The 23380-nt window shown below is 33.9% G+C and overlaps 2 protein-coding genes and 1 pseudogene across 3 annotated transcripts in view; 1 reads left to right on the forward strand and 2 right to left on the reverse strand.

Annotated features, from left to right (window-relative positions):
• Positions 1-23380, reverse strand: part of PPP1R1C (protein phosphatase 1 regulatory inhibitor subunit 1C) — a 114715-nt gene that overhangs the window by 51698 nt on the left and 39637 nt on the right. For both annotated transcript variants that reach the window (XM_011356563.1, XM_011356553.1), the window contains exons 3-4: positions 4119-4156; positions 1701-1761 (exon numbers count right to left, since the gene is read on the reverse strand). In XM_011356563.1, the coding sequence (XP_011354865.1) occupies positions 1701-1761; positions 4119-4156 (99 nt within the window). The remainder of the gene's footprint in view (positions 1-1700; positions 1762-4118; positions 4157-23380) is intronic.
• LOC111739700 lies at positions 13491-13606 on the forward strand (annotated as a pseudogene).
• On the reverse strand, positions 20053-20865 carry LOC105291736. The gene is given in 3 exon segments (XM_011359678.1): positions 20053-20291; positions 20294-20584; positions 20721-20865. Coding segments are annotated over 3 exon segments (675 nt in total).

Here is a 23380-nt window from a genome sequence, read left to right on the forward strand (position 1 = left end):
GTGTATTTAGTATCTTGGTAACATTTCCTTTGCTAATTCATCTTTCTTATCATGAAAGCTCCTTAATATGCTCATAATGCACCATATGTTATTACCATAGCTTAATTTTGTCTTGAAATATTTATTTCTAGTTCTTAGGGACAAGTAGAGTGAACAAAACATGTGATTTTCCTTTCTCTTTTCTTTTATCAGAAACAGGAGACTTACCTAGGTACTAACTGGTTATAAATGAGGACCTAAGTGGCTTGTAATAATACTCTGATAGCCTCTTGAAAGAATTATTGTGCTTTCTCAAGCTTTTAACTCATGACCCAAAATGATTATCATTGAATGACCATCTTTGAGGCCTTAATGGTAGTAAGGTTATATGTAAAAATGTGCAATATGACTAACTTCCCTAAATGTTAGATCTCGCATTCTTATGATATTTGAGAACTAAATATAATGAAAACCATGAGCCCTTGGGGCCTTGATTTTAAGATTTCACTTTAAAAATGATACTATTTTTTCTGAGGACATGAGAACAGTATTACTTTAGTTAAGCTAACCCAAAATAGAACAGAAGAAATCATTGAGTAAACATATATCTTCCATTGTTGCCCATTTATGCCCAAATTGATATGTCTTGAAAGTACAAGATAATTTACGATAGGGAAAATATCTTCAAAATGATTACATTTATCTTCAGAGAGCAATGCCTGATACTCTCAATAATTACCCTGAAATAAACTACAGTGCTAACGATTGCATTATTTACTGCAGTCTTACAAACAAGCAAACTTGGTGTTTTATGGCTTCACAGAAAGGAAGTTTACTGAAAGTAGCTATTAATGTGTCCACTTATATCCCACCTCCCTGAAAAGGCCTCAAATCTAGAGAGAATAGAGAGTGGAAAATTTCACTCTCAATTTAGACATCTCTCCAGACTCCAGAGGAAGCTGTTCAGCTGGCCTCTCCTGTAGTTGAAACCAAGCTGGACGACTACATGATAATCCATTGGGCCAAAGGCCCAAGTGCCAGACTGGAACATGAGCTACTGGATTGAACACACTCTGCCTTATGTCAGGAACATTTTGGTGTGAGAAATAAAAGAAGCCTTTCCTGGAATTTATGTTGGTCAAAATTCTGACACACTTAGATGTTCTTTTAGCAGTTCTAATTTTGGGTGGAAATGCTGGGAAAATGCCAGAATCTCAACTAACTTTCTTAGTTGTTATTTCAACAGCTGTTACATATACAGCTAATAGCTGTTCGATTTGGTTTCTTAGAGCTGCTCCTGATACAAGGCAATGAGGCGACACTTTACATTAAATCTACTCCAAATTCTACTTGTTTAAGCCAAAAATAAAAAATGGCAATCATCTGCCAGTACTGTCAAGAGTAATAAGGGATTCTGGAAAAATCTTTTTAAGGAAAATGTGTGAGGAAGAGTAAAAGAAAAACCTTTGTCATTATTTTGGAAAATCTGAATTTCCAGACAGATTCTGAGACATCTCTAATTATTCCTTCTTCGATCACCAATATTAATTCTTGATAAAACTGACTTTTAAATAGATAAAGTATCTTACTAAAAGTCACATTACTAAGTTTTAGAGTTGAGACAGTGCCAGCTTATTATCAAACACATTGTCCCGGAGAACAGACAGCTTGCCAGCCATGAACTCAACCCAAAACAACCCGAAACAGTACCTGAACAGTACCTTTCATCGCAGGTGGTGTGTACACGCTCTGCTTCCTTTGCTTAGGGGATGCATTCTGTGACTGGACAAAAAGGAAAAAAGTAAAGATTTATATATTGATAAAAGGACAATGTCATCAGCTCTGTGAGGGAAATAAACACTGGGCCATATTTCAAAGAGTTTTCTGATTTCCTCCAACATGAGATAGAACTGAGAAATTATATGAGAAATTATATACATGTTCACTAATAGTACAGTATTAAGAGAAATTATATACATGTTCACTAATAGTACAGTATTAAGAGATACATGAAGCTACAGGATATATTTAATCACAAAACTCTTTATCTATTGCAGTCTTGAAATTACTTTTTATTTTCTAACCTAGTAACTTCATTTTATATTTTTAAAGAAAGAGAAAAAGGGTCATTAATCTTTTCCATTTGAAAGAAAAGCATAAGTGCCAAGACGAAATATACTCAAAACCTATGGAGTAATTATCCTGTTCACAGTATTGCTGAGTGGTTCTAGAGGAATGATTAGTGTCCTTGGTCAGTAATATCAATCTATAACCCTCTGGAATTAATAAGTTCAATTTAATATCTCCACTTACTTGGAATTACAATGTTAGGATAATATTCTTTTCTATGTACAAAAGGTAAGTCTTTTCCTAACAAAAATGCTATTTAACACCCTAACCTAACTAAGCGACCTGGTTCAGGATGTCTTTCTCTCTACAGATGACCCTTAAACAATACAAGGGTTATGGGCGTCCACGCCCTACCCAACCAAAAATCTGAATATAACTTTTGACTCTCTCAAAACTTAACTATAGTTGGTCCTTCACATCAGCAGAGTCAACCAACCACATTCAGGAAAAAAGTAATTTCCATCTACAGCTCGGAATTCGGGGCTGGGAAACTGCAAGTGGGAATGAGAAAATACAGTATTCAATCTGCAGTTGATTGAATCTGCATACACAAAACCCACAGATTCAAGAGGTAACTGCATTTATTGAAAAAATCCACGTGTCAGTGGACTTGCAAATTCATACTCATGTTGTATATATATATGTATATATATAATATTATTTATTATAATAACATAAAGACTCTTTTTTAATAGTGTGTCAATTTATATTTCAATGTGTCAAAGGTAGGCGTTTTAGTGTCTGCAGCAATTATTTTTTCTTAGAAAAGCTCAAGTATGAATAGTTACTTCGGGGAGATTAATTTAGACTTGCTATGCATATTAGGAAGAACATTATGTACACAGTTTAAAAGAAATTAGAAACTGTTTCACAAAATCGTAAATAGAATTTGAGGCACCTTTCCTCTACATACTAAAGCTTAATTGTTCTCAAAGGTACAATCAAGATGTTGGCGCTTACCTGATGCAAAAACAATCTATTAAAAAGCAAAAAATTCAACTGAATAGTTGCCAAATTCATATCAACCAAACATATAATACAAGAAAATTTATTTAGAACAAAACATTTTGGTACCAGTCCATTATGCACAAGTGCAGACAGGGTGACTCTACATTAATGTAAACGTGTAGATGATTCACATTTCTGATTTACCTCTATTGTATTCGGTCACTTCTGGTCGATTTTGAGAAAAAAATCACTTCCCAGATTTCTTATATATTTATTTTCATACTCATATTCAAAAGTCAAGTAGAAAAATTAATTCTACAGAAAAGTCTTTTTAATAACATAGTAGTGAAACTAAAGTTAATAAAAACTACTTTATATTTATTTACAAGTTTAGTTTCCAATACATTTTCAAATATTCTCTTTAAATTTTGAGTATTTTGGTATTTGTTCTTTCTAAATTTTCCTGAGTGTTGCTATATGCGTACTCATGCAGCCATGGGAATTGACAAGTAAGTTTGTATGCATCTTATTCAATATTTGTTCCATTTCTGGGTGCAAGTTTACTCACTTCCTTGTGTTCTATATTATCAGCTCCCCTAATCACTCCTGGTTTCTATGTTCTATCTGAACTCCTACATGTGTATGTTGAGACTCTGGCCTCTCAATCTGCTCTCGGCTCCATACACCAGAAGATCCTTTGAGAGGTGTCTATCCCCCATCTGTTGCTCCAGAATTCCAACACTGCCTGTCCCAAGACTGTGGTGGTCATATATAAGCAGTCGCTAAATTGAAATTATCAATACCACATCTTGCCACTAAAAGCAATGATTTATTTTAGAACTTTTTTCAGGGGTTATCATTTTATCATTTTCAGGGGTAGAAAATCAAGGAAACTTAAAAAAGAGATTTAATGGCACTTTTTACTGTTTGTTCAGTCAGAAAAAGCAAACTAATTTTTATATCATAGTTATACCAATATATTTTACATCACATCATATCAAACTGATTGTAGTTTTAATTGCTCTGAATACCTACTTATACAAAATATAAAAAAAACTTACTTCTGCTTGTGTGTTGGTCACCCTCTTGTCATCTATTTCTGCAAGAGAAGTAGGCGTAATTTATTAGGTGATATTCTTTTTTATAAATGCATATTAACATTTTCAATAATGTAGATCAAGATATTTAATAACTACCTGTTCTTTTATAACGTCCATGGCTCAGTCTAATGGCTGATAATGAAAGGATAGCAGAATGGTGTGCTTTCCTTCTGAGATAGCCTTCTCCCAAAGGTTTTTAAAAAGGCAATAAAAAAATCCCTTCTGAAATCCCAAATTGCCCATCTTCCAGCAGTCTAGAAAGAAGGCCAAGGAAATGGCTCTTAGAACAACTCCTGGTGTCATCAACCTCACAGTGCTAAGGCATAAACCATTTCTCTTCTCATGGACTTTATTGCCACTGCTTACTGACTCTAGCCTCTGTCAAATTTCCTCAACTTTGCCATTAAGCAGAATAAACTTCCTTTTCCACTCAGCCCTATCACTCTTACTCTGAGGCAGCACTCTCTTTTCCATATTCCACTGTAAAAATTAGTTATATTGTCAGAAATATTTCTTATGACAGTGTGCTAGGGCAACTTCTACATCGTCTGTGTAAAAATAGTTGTGAGGAAGGGAAGAGAGAAGACAGACTTTTTCACATACTCCCCATCCACAAAGGGAGGAGGTTCCAGGCTAGGCTTCCTTCTTACTCCTCACCTACTTTGCAAGGATTCTGCCTCTAGGCTTCTTGACCCAATTACCCTTTTCTGACTCTTAGATTAGTCCCAAAGCTGAGAGACTGATCCTGTGATCCAACAACTGAGTGAGAAGTTCATCAAAGAGTATCTCCTTAAAAATATAGATCTGTATTTATTGACATGAAAAGATGTGCTATGTAAATGAAAAGGAGTTGAAAACTATGTTATGGTATTTTTATTTTATACAGAATAGGTAAAATATAGATACAGAGATGAATGAGAAGTGCATATATATGCAAAGAAGAATGTATACCAATATGTTAAACGTAGTTATCTCTGGATAATTGGATAACACATTCTAACTTATCCCTACCTGTAGTGTTTACTTTTCTTTTTATAATAAAAAATGTCTTACTTGTATCACAAATCTTTGTATATGTATGTATATGGATATATATAAAAATACACATATATACATAGTAAAATTTTTATGTAACTCCATGATGCATAAAGTTGAAATTTCATATACTGAGACCAAAGTAGCCAAGCAACTAGAATGAATAGTATATGGAAGTATTATTTATTCTAATATTATATCTTGGTTACTCAGTTTTTAAAAGTTATGGAACCTTCTGATGAATTTTACCTCCATTGAATAGGAGAAGGCAGACAACAGGAAACTATTAGTTGAGGACAGCAATCGCAATTGTCTGATGCAATCACTAGAAGTATCTGGCTCATTCTCAGGCATCTGTGAATATACTGAATTGAAAGTTCTATCTGAAATCTTTTTCTATTACCTTTTAAGTAAATATCAAATGTGATCCACCCTAAAAATACATGTATTGTGATCCATTGAGTTGTTAAATGCTAATGGGTTTTTTAATATTTTGTTTATGCCTTAGTAGTTTTCAAAATTTAACCCAGGAATCATAACCTATTGTTTTAGCAACAAAATGGGGTCCAATCATTCAGCTTTGCGCTTTTCCTATTGTCTGACTATAACACACATTAAAACAATGCCTTTCTAAGGCAAATATTTAGACTTTACTCATTGCATAATTCAATGAAAAGGTTTTTATTCTTGTTGAATTTTGTTGACATAGTCAACTATTTTTGTCATAAAGACAAGGATTGAGAAAATTCAGTACTGTGTTCTTCAAACTAAAAAGTGAAAATTATATGAATTTCAAGTCAAAGCAACTCAGACAAAAGTACATGGCAAGCCAAAATCGATCATGGCTTTTTAAAATTTTATTAAATTTATTGGAGTGACCTTTGTTACACCCTGGCCAATCCCAGAAGTGTTTAGGAAAGCCAAATGAAATATAAGGATATATTTCTTTAAATATTGTTTAGCTTTCTCGTTAAACCTGGAAAAAATACTATATTCAGTAAGGTAGAACACAATCAGTGAATACATGAGAGGTTTGTTAAATGATTATTGATAATCTAAAACTACACATCTTTGAAATAGGTTTTTGTACTTATTTTAGCTTTATCTTATCTATTTTTTTTTCTCTCTCAAGGGCCATTTGTTCTAAAGGAATTAATTTTTTACTTTGAGAGAAAAATATAAAAGTCATCTGAGCATAACATTTTAAGGAATATTATCATCATTGAAAATGGAGTTAGAGTTAGAAATAGTCTAGAAAGGTTTAAGTATCGATTAGTTAGATTGTTCTTGAGATATTTAAATTTATTAAAGGAATAGGACAAACTCAAGATCCATGTGGATATGCACATAAACTGCAAACACAATTGTCTAATTGCCTTAGAAATATTACTGAGATCTCCTCAGTTTTGGAGGAAAACTAGTAATAAAAAATTGCATATAAAAATGAAGTCTAAAAGAGAGGAAAATAAAGAAGACCATAATCAAAGAATAAGGAAAATTTTATGAACTATAATAGAGTTATAGAACTACAAAAACTAAGAAAAGAACAAAATATAAAGAGATAGAAAACTTAGGAAAGCCTAGAGCATCTTGATTGTGGCTGACAAGAAATTTCATTCTTAAAAAAAAAAGCACTGGAGAGGATATACGACTTCTAATATGGTTCTTCTATTTATCTGACATGACCAGAAGCAAGTCACTTAATCTTCATGAACTTCAGGGTTTTTCCCACTTGTGAAATGGGATTGAGAATAAAAAATATTTTTAAGAATAAAAAATATTTTTAAATGAGAGTATAACTCCTCCTAAATATGAGCTACATATAGTGAATTCCTTTTAAATAGTAAAGTATGGAAAGGGAGAAGGTTTCTCCACCTTTACAGTGGAGAAACTTGACAAGTATTAATTCAGCCAGGTAATTAAGGTAAACACCAACAGTCATAAACTATGTTGATAGTATGAACTCTTGATGTGATGTGATGAAGAAGGTACTTTACTTTAGCAATTTCCATAAACCCAAAACCCCATAACCCCAGTCTAGTCATAAGAAAAACACCAGACAAATTCCAATAAAAAGAATATAGCAAAGTAGGAAGCACCTGGAATCTATGCATCTAGACAACAATTATATTGAAGGAATCTATCTGATGCAACTATTTTGGAACTTCGGAGATTATTAAAGAATTGCAACTTCCAGGGGAAGACTTGAATGGTAAATTTTGCTTAATTTTAGTCAATTTCAGCTCTGAGTACAGTAGCCGCTACCCATGCCCTACTCCCCAATCCGACGGCAGGCTGCCATATACATATTTCAGGAGCCACTTACACACAATTTGTGGGAGCCAGAGTGGGTAAAAAGTATCCTGTTTTCCAAATATCAAAGATCTGTGCCGCTTCTGATCTCAGAGGCACAGACAAAAAGATAAGTAGCAATTATTGTTGCACCTATCCCCATTGTTACAAGTCTCTCCTCCTCAGTCTGAAAAGACTTCTGGGTGATTTTTAAAGGGTTAATGGCCTTTTCCTGCTCTTTATTTTTCTCTTTTTCCATTACTGTGAGCCAGACATTAAAGTCTATGAAATTCAAAAGCAACTGCATATCAAAAGAAATTAGAAAGTGACTGTGCATACCCAGGGAAAGATGCAAGCTCATAAAAGACCCAAGAAAACCTTAAGTTTATACCTCGGGTGAATCCTTCACACATAGACAGCCTGAGACAATAAACAAAAACAAAAATCCCAGAAAACTCTGGAGAAGTAGGAGAATCTGACTTCCAGAGTCACCAAATTATTAGATCCAAATGTCCAGTTCTCAATAAAAAATCACAAGGCATACATACAAAGAAACAGAAAAGTATAGCCCATGAAAGGAGAAAAAAAAAAAAATAAACAGAAATTGTCCTGAAAAAACTGATAGCAAAGACTTTAAAACAACTGTCATAAAGATGCTTGAAGAACTAAAGGAAAATGTGGAGAGAGTCAAGAAAATAATATGTGAACAAAAATAAAGAGACAGAAAACCTAAAAAGAGGCTAAAAAGAAATTCTGAATTGAAATAACTGAAATGAAAACTTCACAAGATGGATTCAAAGGCAGATTTTAACAGGCAGAATAAAAAAACATCAAACTTTAAGACAGAAAAATAAAAAATTATTGAATATGAGGAATGAAAAGTAAGAAGATTGAAGGAAAGTGGACATAGCCTAAGGGACTTGTGAAAGACCATTGAATGGACCAAAACACAAATTATGGGAGTCCCAGAAGGAAAGAGAAAAAGGAACAGAGAGAATATTTGAAGAAATAATGGCTGAAAATTCCCCAAATTTGATGAAAACCATGAATACAAACTTCAAGAAACTCGACTCCATGTAAGATGAACTCAAAAAGAGTCTCACATTGAGACACATTATAATCAGACTTTCTAAAGCTAAAAGCAAAAAGAGAACTTGAAAGTAGCAAGAGGTAACTCATCACATGCAAGGTATCCTCAACATAATTATCAGCTGATTTCTCACCAGAAGCTTTGCAGATGGGAAGGTAATGGGACAATACATTTAAAGTTCTGAAAGAAAAATTGTTGGCCAAGAATCTTCTGTTTGACAAAATTGTTCTTCAAAAATGAGGAAGAAATTGACATTACCAGATAACCAAACCTGAGGGAGTTTGTTACAAGTAGACCTTCCCTACAAAAAATGCTCAAGGCAGTCCAGGTTGAGTAAAAGGAATAGGAACAGACAGCAATAGGAAGCTGTATGAAGAAACAAAAATCTCAACAAAGATAAATACCTAGGCAGTTATAAAAGCTGGTATTATTGTAACAACAGTTTGTAACTCAACTTTATGATTTCTACATGATCTAAGAGAAAAATACATTTAAAAATAACCTAAAAGCTAGTATTGTAACTTTGGTTTGTAACTCCACATTTTGTTTTTTGCATAATTTAAGAGACTAATAAATTTAAAAATTATTAGTTTATGTTTTGAGGCACACAATGTATAAGGATGTGATTTTGTGATATTAATAACTGAAAGGTGTGGAGACAGAGCTATAAAGGAGCAGAATGTTTCTATGTTACCGAAGTTAAATTGGTATGAATTCAAATTAGAGTGTTATAACTTTAGAGTGTTAAATGTAATGCCCATATAATTACAAAGAAAATAGCTATTGAATATACAGAAAAGAAAACGAGAAAAGAATTTAAACAATTAACTACAGAAAATATCAGCTAACCACAAAAGAACACAGTAATGCAAGAAATGAGGGATGAAAAAGCTGTAGGGCGTATAGAAAACAAATAGCAAAATGACATATAGAAGTCTTTCTTTATCAATAATTACTTTGAATGTGAATATATTAAAATCTCTAAAAGGAAAGATTAGCAGAATGGATAAAAACACATGATCCAACTATGTGCTGTCTATGAGAGACTTTAGGTTCAAATATACGATAGGATGAAAGTGAAAGGATGGAAAAAGACATTCCATGCAAATAGAAACCAAAAGAGACGAGGTGGTTATACTAATATCAGACGAAATTGACTTTGAATCACAAAAAGGTAGACAAAGAAGGGCATTACATATATTTTTTAAAGTGTCAATATAGAAAAAAGATATAAACTTAACGAACAATTACATACCTCATAATAGACCATTAAAATATATGAAGCAAAAACTGACAGAATTAAAAGGAGAAATAGTTCTACAATAATAGTTAGAAATTTTAATACTCTACCTAACAATGGATAGAACAACCAGAAAGGAGATAACTAAGGAAACAGAAGATTTAAACAACATAATAAAAAAAATAGATCTAATAGACATATGCAGAAAATTCTACTCAATAACAATAGCATACATATTCTTCTCAAGTGCACATGGAATACTTTGCAAGACAGACCATGTGTTAAGCCACAAATTAATCTCAAGGATTTTAAATATCATATAAATATCACATAAATATCATAAAAATATCATCTCCAACACAATAAGATGAAGTTAAAAATCAATAACATCGGTAAAATGGGAAAATTCAGAAATTTGTGGAAATTAAACAAAATACTCTTAACCAATGGATCAAAGAAGAAATCATAAACACAGTGTAACAAAACTTAAAGAATACAGTGAAAGCAGTGTTAGAAGGAATTTTTATGGCTATAGTCTCACATTAAAAATAAGAAAGATTTAAAATGAGCAAACTAACTTTACAACTTTAGGAAGTAAAAAAAAAAAGAACAAACTAAATACAAATATGAAGGCCTGAAAACCAGAGGGCTGTTGTTAAAAGTCCTGATCCAAGTCCGTTGGGCCTTCAGTCTTGGACCAGGATTTACACCATCAGCTCCTCTAGTTCTCAGGCCTTCAGATTCGGACTGGAGTTATACAGTTGGCTCTTCTGGGCCTCTAGCTTACAGATGACAGATTGTCTTCTCAGCCTCTATAACATGTGAGCCAGTCCCACATAATAAATCTCTATATATCTCTATATATCCTACTGGTTCTGTTTCTCTGGAGAACCCTAACTAATGTAATTGTCAAAACAAGAAAAGTCTGAGACATTATCATAGCCAAAAAGAGCCTAAGGAAACATGACAGCTAAATGTAATGGGGCATCCTGGATGAGATTCTGGAACAGAAAAAAGATATTGGATGAAAACTAAGACAATTTGATAAACTATGGATTTTAGTAACTAATAAAATATCAATATTGGATCATTAATTGTAACAATGTAACATTTTCATGTAAAATATTAATAATAGTGAAAACTATGTGTGAAGAGGGGGATAATGGGAACTCAATGTGTCCTGTGTTGAATTTTTCTATAAATCTAAAATTCTTCTTTAAAAAAATAGTCTATCGATAAAACCTTAAGCAAAAAATAAATAAATAAATAAAATCTCAAAACACAAATAGAAATTACCCTGTGAATATATTTCATTTTTACCATCAGGATTTTGTATGCGATTTGAATAACAACAGGTAGTCATTTAAAAGTAGGTAATGTAACTGAAAGCAGTTCATAAAAAATATATAATTTAAAAAATTGTTGTACAGAGCCAATCAAATAGAGGGGAAAAGGTAGGATTAAGATTATAAAAAGAAAATTTTAATGTTCAATTAAAGGTGTTGCAAAGTGATTTAAGAAAGGATATGTTAGTGGAAAAATGAGAAGTGAAATGATTTCCAAACAGGTCCAGTGATAACGAGAGATCTTTACTTTGATTTATTTATTGATTAAATGTAGAGAGAGAAAGAACAAAGTTTAAAGAAAATACTAGTACTACCTATTTGGTTATACATATCTCCCAGCCTGCTGTTTCTGTGTGTTTGTTCTTCATACCCAGAATGCTCTTCCCCTCATATCACATAGTACCATCCCTTCAAGTTCTGCTCAAATGGCATCTCCTCCGAGAAATCTTTTCCAATTCATGTCTTCTTTATTCCCAATTAGAAGTCGTCTTCCTCCATCAGTATCCACAGCACTTCTTTTATGTCTGTCTCATAGTATTCATCATCATATACCCTGTACTATGACTACAAATGTTTTATCTCCTCAAATAAACTGTAAAGAAATGAGGATTAGCTTTCATGCTTGGTTTTTCCAAAGTTCGTAGCACAGTAGCATAGTGGTACATTGTAACAGATTGTCAAATCTTAAAGCCTATACATAAAACAAGACCCTCTGTTTGCTGCTTCTCTACATTACAAAATATAATAGTAGTGCAATTACTTATACTAGGTGCTAAATAAATAGTTTTAACAAATAAGTATTTGATTTGCAAACTTGTTGAACAGAGGCCATAACTTCTATTTCTTTAAATCACTTGACCAGGTCCAGGGCAATGATACAGGCACTCTAATTCTTATAAATATTACCCAAGTCATTCAAAGGATAATCTTGGAGGAAAAACAAGTATATATGACTTTGCTTTGTTGGTTTCTAGAGATTGGGAAGATATCTGGGTCAAGGACAATATATATCATAAGAGGAATTGAAAATAAATGATAGATAAAGTTAATTAAGTTTAATATGCTATTTTATAAATATCAGCTCAAATAATAAGTAAAACCATAGAAACACATGATTTATTCAGGATACTGGCTGCAGAAGAGCACTGACCCATATATAGAATGCTTTCATGGGGAGAGATCTAATTTACTAGAATAAAACCAAAAGATAAAATCTTTTGATGAATTTAGATAACAGAAAGCCATTTGAAACTTTATTTTAGGCAGTTATTTTAGAAATGTGAGGGGAAATGTCAGTTTAGAAGAAATTGGAGTACTTCCAATAAAAAGAGTGTGTTGTAAGTTCATGCTTTGAAGATTCTTCCACTCAAAAGCAATGGCAATGGCAGATTAAATATAAAAAGAGAGGACTAAAATGATACAACCAAAGTTAAAAATTACTCGAACATCTCTATGGAACATAAACATAAGAAAAGCAAAATGCAATAAGCAGACAATACTTTAGCTCTAGAAGCAGGTAGAGATAGCTCGGAGTTCTAATCCTGAGTAAAAGGATTTACTTCATGTGAAGGAAGGGAAAGAAGCCAGGCTCACTGACTGGAACCAGAAGCAGGGCTCTCTCACCTATGCTGAGAAAAGGCACTGATTTGTGTATCCAGGGAGACAGGAGAAAGCAGACAACTTGGAACAAGCCGCTATGGGCTCAGTGACTAAATCTGCTGTATTTCTAGTATAATCATGGAACGGTAGTCTGAGGTCCAAATTAAGATTAAAATTCTGTGGCACTGAAGGGTGAAACACTCAAGAACAGTAACAAGGAAAGGTGAGTACAGGTGTTGTGGAGTGGGGCTGGGATTCTCACCCACGATGAGTTGAAAATTAAAATTTCAAAATGCAAAAAGAAAAGGAACATTTAAGAATGACTGCCAGAAAAGCAATAGGGAGTTGAATTTCCTCCAGACTAAATGAAAACTTCAGAGCAATTTAAAAATGTCTTTAAAATGAGTATATTTGAGATCCACAATGATAAAGTATATCCATTTTTTAAAAAATCATGAAATGCTATAAGAAAATTAGGCTAAACTGAAACAAGAACAGATGAATATAAAAAGAAACAATTAGAAATACAAATTTTAATCACGGAAATAAAAAACTCGATTAAAATGAAAATCTCTAGACTGGGCTAAATATGGCTTAAAAACCTTAGGCATTATATATAATCATATATATAAAATATACATGAAGACGTGGTTCCATAGTGCAGCAATAAGCACGTCTGCTTTACATGCAGTAGATCCTGGGTTTGTGCCCCAGTGGAGCCACGGTCCATGGTCTACAGCCATGCCACCCTGAACAAGCCCGATGTCTGATCTCAGAAGCTAAGCAGAGTCGGGCCTGGTTAGTACTTGGATGGGAGTCCATCTAGGAAGACCAGGTGCTGTAAGCATAAAGAAAAAAGAAGAAAGGAAAGGAAAGAAAGAGAAAAAGAAAAAAAAGAAAGAAAGAAAGAAAAATTAAATATACATGAAAGGCAGAGAGAAGAAAGAGGATCAGCTCGGGATCTGGGGACCTGAGGAACAGTACAGCAGTGAGTTCTAGGCTTTCTTTGACTCATTCTAGATTGAATGCAGAAAAGCTGGCAATCCAGAAATGCAAATAGCAACCAGCAAAAACAGAAGTTTCCAAGAAAGCCTACTTTTTCTAACCAGAGGACCAGGAAAGGGGCACCTATTTTCTAAAAGACAGAAAACTTCTAGATATTTACCACTCTTCTTCCGGTTCAAGGAAAACAAGTGGGAATGTGGCATGTTCATAACCAACTAGTGCTAATGAGGCAGCATGAGAGAAATGACACCTTACCAACAGGAAAAAGCAAATTGCAAAGCAGCAATATTTCATCAGAAACCATGGTGTCGGAAAGAACAGCACAACATTTTTCTAGTGCTGCTGAGAGCCTGGGTTGTGAGAGGTGAACGGGTAGTAAAGCTCCTTGCAGTGACTAGACAGAAAATGCTTATGTTCTCTGGCAAGAACTAAAAGTCTATTACTCCAAGGAGTGAATCAGAGTAGAAGCGCAAATAGAAGCTACATTTGCATGGTGTCTGGACCATAGTTCATTTAATAATCGCTCTATAACTCTATCTTTGAATGTGATTATGACAACATAGTTCCTGAAATATTTCTGATAAGGAAAGCTTGTTGTAACTTTATTTGCATAACACCTTTAAGAATGTTCAACATATCGTTAGGTTATGATGTTCCACTCCTCTGTCTAATAAATGGGATTATCTAATTTGTCAGAAAACTGAGATACTCTCTTAAGTCCTTAGTATATTTTCACTCAATTTTTCTTTTAAATCTTTTCTATCACTGCTTTGCAGAAAAAATTAATTCTGTTCTGTAGAGGGGGAGCAACAGAGAGAAGCAATTTATAGTCTTCTTTTTGAGTTACCCTAGAGATTTAAATGTGAGAACATTGGTGCCATCCGTGACAGTCTCAGAAGGAATTTACCATCAGACTTCTGAAAGCAGCAGTTAATTTCAGCTGAGTTTCTATTTTTGTATCTAACATGTTTGAAAGTAGATCTTTCCTGCCAGAGCCCCTTAGATCACAACTATGGACTTCAGGCTTACTAGTTCACAAACTATTACTGACTCACAAGCTTTCAGGACTGGATAAGAATAAGTCAAATACAAACGAAAGAAATTGCTCTGCACAGCTCAGCTCTTCATTTGCATGTAAATTTGTCATTACCTTGTGGTTTTAGCATGCTAGTACAGAATCAGTCAGTTTCAAGTGCCAGAGAAATCTATCATGTTTTACTTACATATACTAGGTTATATATCTTCCAAACTACCTTGATATGTTTGTATTTCATAACTCAATGTTTCTTTTCAGTAGGGCTATGCAAAATCTCACAAGATGCTATGATAAAACTTCTCTTTCTGATTTATTATCAAACTCTCTACTTTTTCAAAATGATCTCTAGTTATCAGCCTTTTTGCTAAAAGCCTGCTTGACTTTGTTAGAGGCCTATCATTTGGGGCTATGAGTTAAGCCACTAGGCAGTAGTTTCAGCTGTGTTTTTCTTTGAGCTCTTAGATTTAGTCAAAACTGGGGCCCAAATTGAAACCACCAGAGCAACAAATTTATGTGTGCTGGAAAGGGAACATGGGGAACAGAAGCAAACAGTAGGAATAGTTTCACCCTGTTGTGCCAAGATTCACACAGCTGTATTTTTCTTATATTATTTACAGCTTTTCACTTTTAATTGATGAAAGTAAGGACATAACCCCATTACCAAATAGATTCATACCTCTCAGAGTCCCCTATAGATGGTTCATTTTAGTGGCAGTCAGTAAGGACCAGGTACAAAGTATTCTATGGACATAATGAAAGAGATGACAAGGAATACACAATATGGATCATGTTGGTTTAGTAAGAAAGAACTCTCAACCAATAATTGTCTTATGATAGAGGTTATATATCTTCCAAACTGCCTTGATATGTTTATATTTCATAATTTCTGCCACTACTTCCAAACAGTAAAAGAACAGAAAAATCAGATCATTTAAAACCTCAAAAGTCTGTTTTTCATTAGTATTCTCAATTTTTATAAACTTAGTTTCTCTTAAAAAATGTATTTTATTCAACCACATAAACAGTTTATATGAGGGCCAAAAAACTGTTGCATCATGTTATTAGTTGAGATTTTCAATCACTGGTAAAGTTTTTCTGCCTTTATGAAGTTTGGATTTCCCACATTTCCTTCAAAATGATGAAGTGATTTATTTAATGCATGGGTTTTCTTTTAGGATGACATCAGTTTAAACAGCCACACTTATTCCAGTGATTCTAATTTTAAAAATTACACCTCCTTTTCATAGAAGTATCTAGAGAACAGATTATAAATAATGCTTTTTATATCAATTTTATAGATTTATTTAAAAGAATTATCAAATGTTTCAGGCAATGTGGACAACCAATCAAGTAATTTAATGAGCACTTATTATTTTTCCAGCACTGTGCTCTATGTCATTTTGACCTAATAAACATAATTCCTTTAATAAGACCTGAAAATTTTAGGTTTTAATCAATTAAAAACACTCAAATATCATTTTTCTATTAGATGGGGTATTATAAAGGTATACTCAGCTAAGTACCCAAATACAGTCCCATAATCAGGTACCTTATGAGTCAGAGTAAGGGAAATGGTTGAGGTAAGCATGAAAAAATTATACAGAGGTTAATCGTTTGAATGGTGAAGATAGGGAATTTTGAGAACACCTATTTTAGAGGTGGATGTGAGAGGTATTGGCTGAATAGAATTAGAATAGAATTAGCTGTTTACAAATATCTGGAATATTCAGTATTCTTTCCACTCCATAGAATGCTTTCTCTTTTTTCACACTGGCTGCTAAAATTGAAAGTGACTTATTAAAACTGCTTTGCAATTTGCATCAGTTGGTCAGAGAAAATGTAATAGTTTTCAATTCTAGAAAAGATAATGGAATATAAAGGTAAACTTCTAAAATGTTTCTTTACATATGATAGATTTAATTACTAATAATTTTTCAACTTGAAATTACAATCAATGTATTTCTAATGTGAATTGTTAGTCAATTTGGAGGCACTACAGTTTTCAAAAAAATTGGAAAGCAGAGATAAAATTAGGTTTCAATGTATTTTTATGAAGACATAAATGGACATTTGATAATTTTGGAGCTACTCTAACTTGATCAATCGGACTAACGAATTTCTTGTTTAAATCATACTTTTATTTCTTAAACATATTACCTGATATCCTTCATTGAAAAATAATTTTTTTCCAAACCCTTTTGCATGTTGGACTGTGTAGATATACCATCACAAATTTCAGAATAATTTTGGGTATCTCTATTCTGGGTAAACCACTGTAAAATGACATAAAATAAAGCGACAATCTCCTTTCAAACAGAATCTATAACAAAAGGCAAACTTTCCCTTTTAGGTATAGATGGAAGGTATATGCCTAAAAGTTACAAGGTGTCACTCTACACATTAAATGTATATAGGTACCTATAAGCAACATGGAAATATTTTAATGGCTTAATCGCCTGAAGGCATCCCATCATCAATGCTAAATATATTTCTTAGTAAAGGAAAAAGAGTTCAGTGGAACTATATCTTTAAAATCTTACTCCACTTTACATAACTTCTTGTGGACTTAAAAAATATGCAAGTTAGCTTTTGTCATTAAAAGACCTATAAACATTTACTCCACATTTTAAGTAATATTTCTTCAAAGAAAATAATAATGCGTTATTCATTCGGTTTTCAAGATTGAAGGATTAAATATCTGTGTAATCAGGTTCTCTTTCCATCGCTTGGTATTTTATCTGGCCTGGAAATCTTCACACAATTTCTTAATTTCCTTCTCTCAAATGTAATTTGCTTGAGGATTACTCAATATATTCTTAAAAGCAATGGTTATTTGTAGTAGATACATGGAAGAATTATTAAAGGACAAAGTACAGTAAAAACATACTGGTTCAACATGTGTAGCACCAAGTTCAGATAGAAAATAGAAAAATATATATATATTTGTGTACATCAGGAAGCTCTACATTTCTATTAACCTTAAAATTAATTTTTTTCTTGTGAATGATGATACAAGAAAAAATTAAATGACAGAAACACATATTTGAATGCAGTTTATAAGTATCTATGATTGTGCGTGTTTTGTACATAAGGCTGTCACCATGGATCTAAAATGCATCTAATATTATAATAATTTATTGATTGTATAATATGTGTTGAGCATCCTGCTAGGCACTTGGATTGAAACCTCCTTGAGAGCTTGAACTCTACTGAAAGAGACAGACTGCAGTGAAGAGATTTTCATCAGAAGAAACAGCTAGTAAGAATGTCCCTGAGGTGTGAAAGAACATGACAATTTTTTAGAAATTCAAAAAAACAAATATTTGGACCATAGGATGCCAGGGTGAGTTCAGAGGAAAGAGGTTAAAGATTTAAGAAGAAGAAGCTGAATAATTTAGGGTTTTGTGACTCTTATAAGAAGTTTGGACTTTATTCTACAAGCGATGGGAAACCGACAGGTTTTAAGCAGAAAGAGACAGGTCAGATTTCTTTTGTAAAAGATTGTTCTGACAGTTGTGTGAATAATGGAATGGAAGAGTCCATCCTGGATACAGCTAGTTCAGTAAGAAAGGTGTTGCAGTAATTCATGTAATGGAAAAGGATGGTTTGATCTAGGTTAGAGAGATATTCAAGAGAAAAAGTAGATGGGACATGGAGACTGACGGGCTAAGGGAAGGGAGTGACAAAGGAAAAGGAAGTAAAAGATTATATCCAATTTCTGACTCATAAGATGAGTACTTATAAAACTGTTGATTTTGAGGTACTTATTGACAATCCAAGTGGAGAGAGTTTAGAAATAGTCACTCTCAGAAGTGAAAACAGAGCCGAAGTGACAGGTCTGGAAGTCATCAACATTCAGGTGGTGAGTGATGCCGTGGGAAATGAGGAGAATTTCATTTCATTTTCACCAGGAAGAGAGAGGTGAACTAGAAAAGCAGCAGGCCTAGGTGGCAACCCTGAGTAATAGCAATAGTTAAGGAATAGGCTGAAAAAGAGAGGTCTGTAAGAGCCAAAAGGTAGGAGGGGAAACTTCACTGGTAATCTATATGACTTAAGTCATTCTTCAGAGTGGACATGAATTTGTCCTCGGTCATCTACTCTACATTTAAACAAGTGGCACATGTGTAAACTTCTTATGCATGGCTTGCTATCTAATTAGATTATTTGTATTATACCATATCTGGGCATTTATACATAGTAAAAATAGATACTGTGTAGATTTTTCTCCTTTTTTATGTTTTATGCTTAATTTCAACATGGATGGCATTGTAGCAGATAAATCAGATATTCTTTTGCTTGTTTTCTTGCTTATTTTAATTTTTGAAACAACAGTATATCTGAGAAGGTTCAGTATAATAACTATATTTCAGAGTTTTTGAGCAGGTTTGGCAGGAGGTTGGGGATATCACAAGACTCCTTGGAAATCAGTTCTTGTAAAATAAAATGTTAGTGGTTTAAGAAAATCATTCAGGAACAGATGGATCAAATTTATTTCCACATACATAAATTTGAATGTGAAGTGGTTGACCAAATGCATTTTGCCCTCATCTAAATATAACACTATGAATACTGAATTGAACAAATGCTGATTTGTGTGTTCTTTTGCTCCTCTAATACTTGACCATCATCCTTTACTAGTCAAGTTTTTCTTTGATTTCTCTAGTGGCTCATTATTTGGAGTTGCATACACAATTTAAAGGTCAAACAGAAAGTTTTAAAATAAATGTTCTTGTTAAGGTTTTCTTAAAGATTACTTGTGGTAGCAGATGCTTCAGACGTACTGCATCTCATTTCATCAGCCCATCCCTGGTTTCAGTCATGGCTACAGTAAAGTTCCAGAGAGGCTCAGATTCATCTCTAGCTGACTAAATCTATCTTTTTCTCCGATCTTCTCTTATAGTTAATACCTTTAGCTCCCTTAGTGCTTTTCCATGTGACTTGGTTTTCATTACGTATGTCATCCTGTTTGTTTCCACCAAGCGATGGCCCCTTTTAAAAGCCGGTGGGCAGAACTGAGCACAACATTCCAGATCAAAAAATGATGTTTTTCTTTAGTTGGTTGTTTTATTTTATGGCTCTTTTCAGTGTATTGCATGGAGTTACACTAGTCCAAGTTAAAAGCAGACCCCTAATAGTTACATTATACAAGCTGTGACGTTCTTAAACCTGTGACAAGGGACAGAAGGGAAATTCTACTCATTGCAAGGCAATCCTCACTTAAACTTCTGTAAGCCAAAAAAAAAAAAAAGCACTTAAAACTCATGAACCTTCATCTGGTCGTCCTTAGCCACTCCAACCTCTACAAGAAATTGGCATATATTCTTGCGCTGGTCACCCTGTAGCTGAATTACTTCTCCATATTCTGGATGCTCGATTACAGTACCATTGCAAGCAAATTTCTTCTTAAACGGCTTCACTGGTTTCTTTTTATCGTAATCTTCAGTGAACAGGGGCGGGGTCTTCCTGCCATTTCTCTGTTGAATTCTTATGAGATATAATCCTCAGTGCCAGCAGGAAGGAGATTATCACTCTTATTTGCATCGGAAAAGGGGTCGAAAGAGTGAAAGTTCTGGATGGCGGACCTTTGATACGATTCCTTTTCCTTGGTGGAAACGGCCTGCCTGCGGAAGGCGGCTGGTGGAGAAGGCGGGCGGGCGACTGAGCTCAGGGAAGCGAGGGGACTCACGCGGGAGTCTGCTGGGTCCTCGGCGCGATTCAAAGGCTTAGTGATGGCTATAATTCTGTCCTTGTAGTAAAGAACTATAATGCTCTTGTTCTCTGCATCTTATCTCAAAGAGGAATGCCACATTCATCTTTCCCTTTTCTCCCTAGGACATTCTCTGGCTTTAGCAGAACCAACAACTGCTGGTGGAGTTAATGGCCCTGGGAGACAATTCGCAACCAGTGGGGGACTAAAGACAGTGGATAAAAGCTCCAGTTTCTTGTTCTTCAGTGGCCTGCTCTATGTGCTTCTCAAGAGATCCCGACACAATTGAGCCTCCATTCCACGGCAACAACTTTGCTAATAAGTCTTTTTCTTTTTCCTTTTCCTCTGTCTCATTCATTCTTGTTTTCTGGGGTTACATTTCAGTTAAATTATTTTTCATTCAAATTCTTTTCCAAGATCTGTATTCTAGAGAATCCAAACTAAGCTATTTATATTTAGCATTTTATCTGTCACATGGAATAGTACATATTTGGACTTAATTAAACAAAGATCAAGAAATATTCATTCCTATTTTTCATTGAGATTTCACCAAATTTGTAGAAAAAATATAAGTATAATTTTTTATTCTAGTCCAGCAATTCCTTTTCAGTGAAGATGACTACATAGTCTAATTAAACATAGGTAAAATGTTGTGTTAAGTACAGTATATGCTGACAGGTAAGTGAAAGAGAAAGTCACATATAAAAAAAAAGGAAAAAGACCTTATCTTTGACTCCCTTCTCCTTTGTCATATCCCTCTGATAGCCAGTCAGTCTCCAAGTCCTGTCCATTCTTTCTGTTAAACATCTCTGTAACTTGGTTCATATTATCATTTCCATCATCTGAATTATTGCAATACCTTCCTAACTGAACTAGCTATATCCAAGACGACTCCTCCAATTCATTCTTCACACAACTGTCGGAACAATCTTTCTCAAAAAAAAAAAAAAAATCAGGCCTCTTCCTGTTTAAAGCTCATCTGTGGTTTCCCATCACTTTTAGAATAAAGTCTTAACTTCTTAATGTAGTCACAAAGCCCTAAATTATCCAGCTCCTTCTTAAGTCTATAATTTCCCCTGAACTTATCCTTGGCATTCTGTGGTCCAAATATTTAAGTTTTTTTTTCAATTTCTGAAAAAAATTGTCATATTCTTTCGCACCCCGGAGATATTCCCACCAGCTGTTCTTTTGATGAAAATCTCTTCAACTACTCTGTCCCACCAATTTTCTTCAGCTCACCTACCTTTGGACATCCCAGTTTAGATGTCCTTCCCCACCAAGAAGCCTTTCTGATTCTGCCAAAGCTAAGTTAGATGCCCTTGACATGTGCTTCTATCATAATGTTTCCTCTGTTACAGCCCTTATTTATCACACTGTACTGTGATTGTTTCTTTAATTGCCTGTCTCTTTCAATAGAGTTTAAACTCCCTAGAAACTGTGAACTGATATATATCTACTATGTAGAGATCTACTACTTATATCCATCTATCTTCTATAAATAATCATTGCTTTTTAGAACACACTGTGCAATCCTTAAGTAAATTACATTCAAGACAAGAAAATTAAGAAATTGCATGAAGGTTAAGCTACAAAAAGGAAGGAAATTCTGCCATTTGTGACAACATGAATGGACCTTGAGGGCATTATGCTTAAGTGAAATAAGTCAGAGAGAGAAAGACAAATATGGTATCATCTCACTTATATGTGGAATCTAGAGAAGCTGAACTTATAGAAACTTATTGCAGTTAAGTGAAATAAGTCAGAGAAAGACAAATACATATCATCTCACTTATATGTGGAATCTAAAAAAGCCAAACATAGAAACAGAGAGTAGAATGGTGGTTTTTAGGAGCTGAGGCTAGAGAAAATGGAGAGATGGTGGTCAAAGGGTAGAAGTTTCCAGTTGTAAGGTGAATGAGTTCTGGGGATCTAATGTACAGCATGGTAACTATAGTTAATGAGACTATATTGTATAATTGAAAGTTGATAAGAGAGCAGATATTAAATGTTCTCACACACACACAAATGGTAATTACGAGAGATGATAGATTACTTTATTGTGGTAATCATTTTGCTATATATACGTGTATCAAAATCATCAGGTTGTGCATCTTAAAACTTACACAATGTTATATGTCAAATATGTCTCAATAAAGCTGGAAAAAAAATCCTACTCAAAGCAAGAATTGTTTCTGTGGGTTCTAACACACTGTCCTTCAATATCGGCATAAACAATTTTAGTAAAAGAGAATGAATTAAGAAATTTTACACAATCCATTGTAAAATCTAACCATTAGAAAATTATTTTCCATTCTGAGCTAAAATCTACCTTCCTGGAGCTTCAGCCCACATTCTCAATATTTTTTTTCAATTGATGACCCTCTTGAAAGTTAATTTTCAGAACTGAGCACTACATTCCAAATGAGAGTATATCATAGTTCTCTTAATGTTGCAAAATACTATATTAGTTGCTGTGCACTATAGGCTCACATGGCCTTTTGTCCCTTTAAGAGCATGTATTTGATTCACATAAACTCTTCTTTGCATATTCAACTTTAAATAGTTAAATACAGGATCTTACATTTTTCCTTGATATACTTCGTAGAGAGTCAGATCTGAGCCAAACCTGATAGAAGAATTGGCAAAGCCATGCTTGGCTGTGTAGCAATCTGCCAAGGACAGAGAAGCGAAACAGTTAACAAACAGTTGCTTGTAGTTTAGCATAGATAACTGGGTACAGACAGGCCTTGGGAAATTATTGCTGCCAGCAAGTTTCAAGTCCTGAGAAGAAGACTCCCACTCCCTCCTCGACCTTCAAAAGTATATAATAAACACGCTGAGCTTGGCTCGGGGTCACTGTATCTGAGCAAAGT

Source organism: Pteropus vampyrus, unplaced genomic scaffold (genome assembly GCF_000151845.1).
Source record: "Pteropus vampyrus isolate Shadow unplaced genomic scaffold, Pvam_2.0 Scaffold2, whole genome shotgun sequence".
Taxonomy (NCBI): Eukaryota; Metazoa; Chordata; class Mammalia; order Chiroptera; family Pteropodidae; genus Pteropus; species Pteropus vampyrus.